At 70.0% G+C, this 1,809-nt stretch overlaps 1 protein-coding gene across 1 annotated transcript in view; it reads left to right on the top strand.

Moving 5' to 3' along the window:
* The window catches only part of LOC109295459 (disintegrin and metalloproteinase domain-containing protein 20-like), a 68,320-nt gene that overhangs the window by 37,974 nt on the left and 28,537 nt on the right, over nt 1-1,809 (top strand). The window contains 6 exon segments of the mRNA XM_019514310.1: nt 58-129; nt 221-292; nt 622-791; nt 919-997; nt 1,234-1,364; nt 1,439-1,700. Of these exon segments, the coding sequence (XP_019369855.1) occupies nt 58-129; nt 221-292; nt 622-791; nt 919-997; nt 1,234-1,364; nt 1,439-1,700 (786 nt within the window).

The raw sequence follows: 1,809 nt of genomic DNA, 5'->3' as shown, positions 1-1,809 counted from the left end.
GGGGGCGGGGGCTGCGGGTCGGGGCCAAGGTCCATCAGCTGCACGGTGTGTGCGCAGCAGAGGATGCTGTCACCCATCTGGCTGCACGCGCGCTACATCGAGGTGTTCGTCGTGGTGGACCGCGAGCAGGTCGGTCGGCAGGGCCCCGGCAGGGTGCGGGGCATTGTGGGGCGCAGCTCGGCGGGGCCAGCAGCCAGGGCCCGTGCTTGTCTCGTGCCAGTACGTGTTCCTGGGCAGGAACGAAACCGCCGTGAAGAGGAAGGTGTTTGACACTCTCAACACGGTGGACACGGTCAGTGGAGGGCCGGGTGTGGGAGCTGCCGGATGGTCGCGGGGGGCGCGCACTCGCCTGTCCCTTTCGGGGGGGCGTTGGGCTTGGTCCTGGGGCAGACCAGGGAGTGGCCTGGGACGGCACAAGCCGACTGTAGGAGGCCCCGAGGAAGCCCTGGAGGGCGTGAGTCGGCAGACCAGCGGGGCGCTCCCCACCACGAGAGAGGCCTGAGCGCGCGGGTCCCACGCTCATCCCGCCGCTTCGAGCTGCTCGGGCCCGGGAGGCCGTGCGAGCCGGCGGGGAAGGCCGGGAGCGGGAAGCCTAGCAGCAACGTGCCGGGCTGCCCCTAGGTGTACCGGGCCCTCAACTTGCGCGTGGTGCTGATGGGCGTGGAGATCTGGACGGACAACAACCGGGTGCAGGTGGTGGGCGACATGTCCGAGGTGCTGGCGGACTTCAGCATGTGGTGGCAGGTGCACCTGCGGCCGCGGGTGGCGCATGACATGGCGCATCTCTTCGTGTGAGCGGGGAGCCGGCGGCGTTGCGGCCAGAGGGAGACGGTTGCCCAGGCCGGCTGGGGAAGGGGAAGGGGAAGGGCCACGCGAGCGCCCCGAGGAAATCCCTGCAACCGCCTCTCCTCCCAACAGGTACCAGAGCTATGGGGAGGTGCTGGGGCTGGCCTACGTGGGCTCGGTGTGCACGGGCAGGCCCACCGGGGTCGAGACGGTGAGCCCGTGCCCCGGGGTGGGTGGCCAGGGGGGTCTCTTTCGGAGGAGCTCCGGGAGGGGTCCCCGGGCCTCGAGCACTCCGTTGCTCGGGCAGTGCGGGGGGGGGTGGGTTGTGGCTGTGCGGAGGCGAGGCTCAGCAGGAGGGAGAGGGCGGTGGGTGCCTAGCGGGGGGGGGGTCTTGCCAGGGTATGCTGCACACAAAGGTGCCACAGGCACGTCTCGTCCTTGCGACAGATGGCGAACCTGCCGGCCTCCTACTTTGCGCCTCTGGTGGCACACGAGATGGGCCACAACTTGGGCATGCAGCACGACACGGCGGGCTGCGTCTGCAACCACACATACTGCATCATGAACACTGCCATCCAGTGAGTGCCCGGGGCGGGAGGCCGGGGCAGGGTGGGAAGCTGTGGCGGTCACGGCCCCGCGCGGCTCCACACAGGGAGACGCCACTGTTCAGCAACTGCAGCCGGAGGCAGTACGCGCAGCTGCTGCTGGATCGCAAGGGGGCCTGCCTGCTGAACCTGCCTGCAGAGGACCTGCTCTTCAAGGGCAAGGCCTGTGGCAACAAGGTGGTGGACAAGGGCGAGCCATGCGACTGTGGGTCCCCGGAGGAGTGCCGCGGGGACCCGTGCTGCAAGGCCGGCTGCAAGCTGAAGCCCGGGGCAGCCTGTGCCGGGGGGCTGTGCTGCCGCGGGTGTCAGGTAAGCGGGGGCCAGGGCGGGCGCCGGGCGGCAAGGAGACGGAGGTGCCACCTGGGGAAGGAGGCGTGGGGCTGGGGGTTTGTTTGGGACAGGATGGTGCCGTGAGGCC

The sequence above is a fragment of the Gavialis gangeticus genome, unplaced genomic scaffold (assembly GCF_001723915.1).
Source record: "Gavialis gangeticus isolate Ggan-Ray unplaced genomic scaffold, GavGan_comp1, whole genome shotgun sequence".
Classification (NCBI taxonomy): Eukaryota; Metazoa; Chordata; order Crocodylia; family Gavialidae; genus Gavialis; species Gavialis gangeticus.
This window is presented reverse-complemented; position numbering and strand designations above follow the sequence as displayed.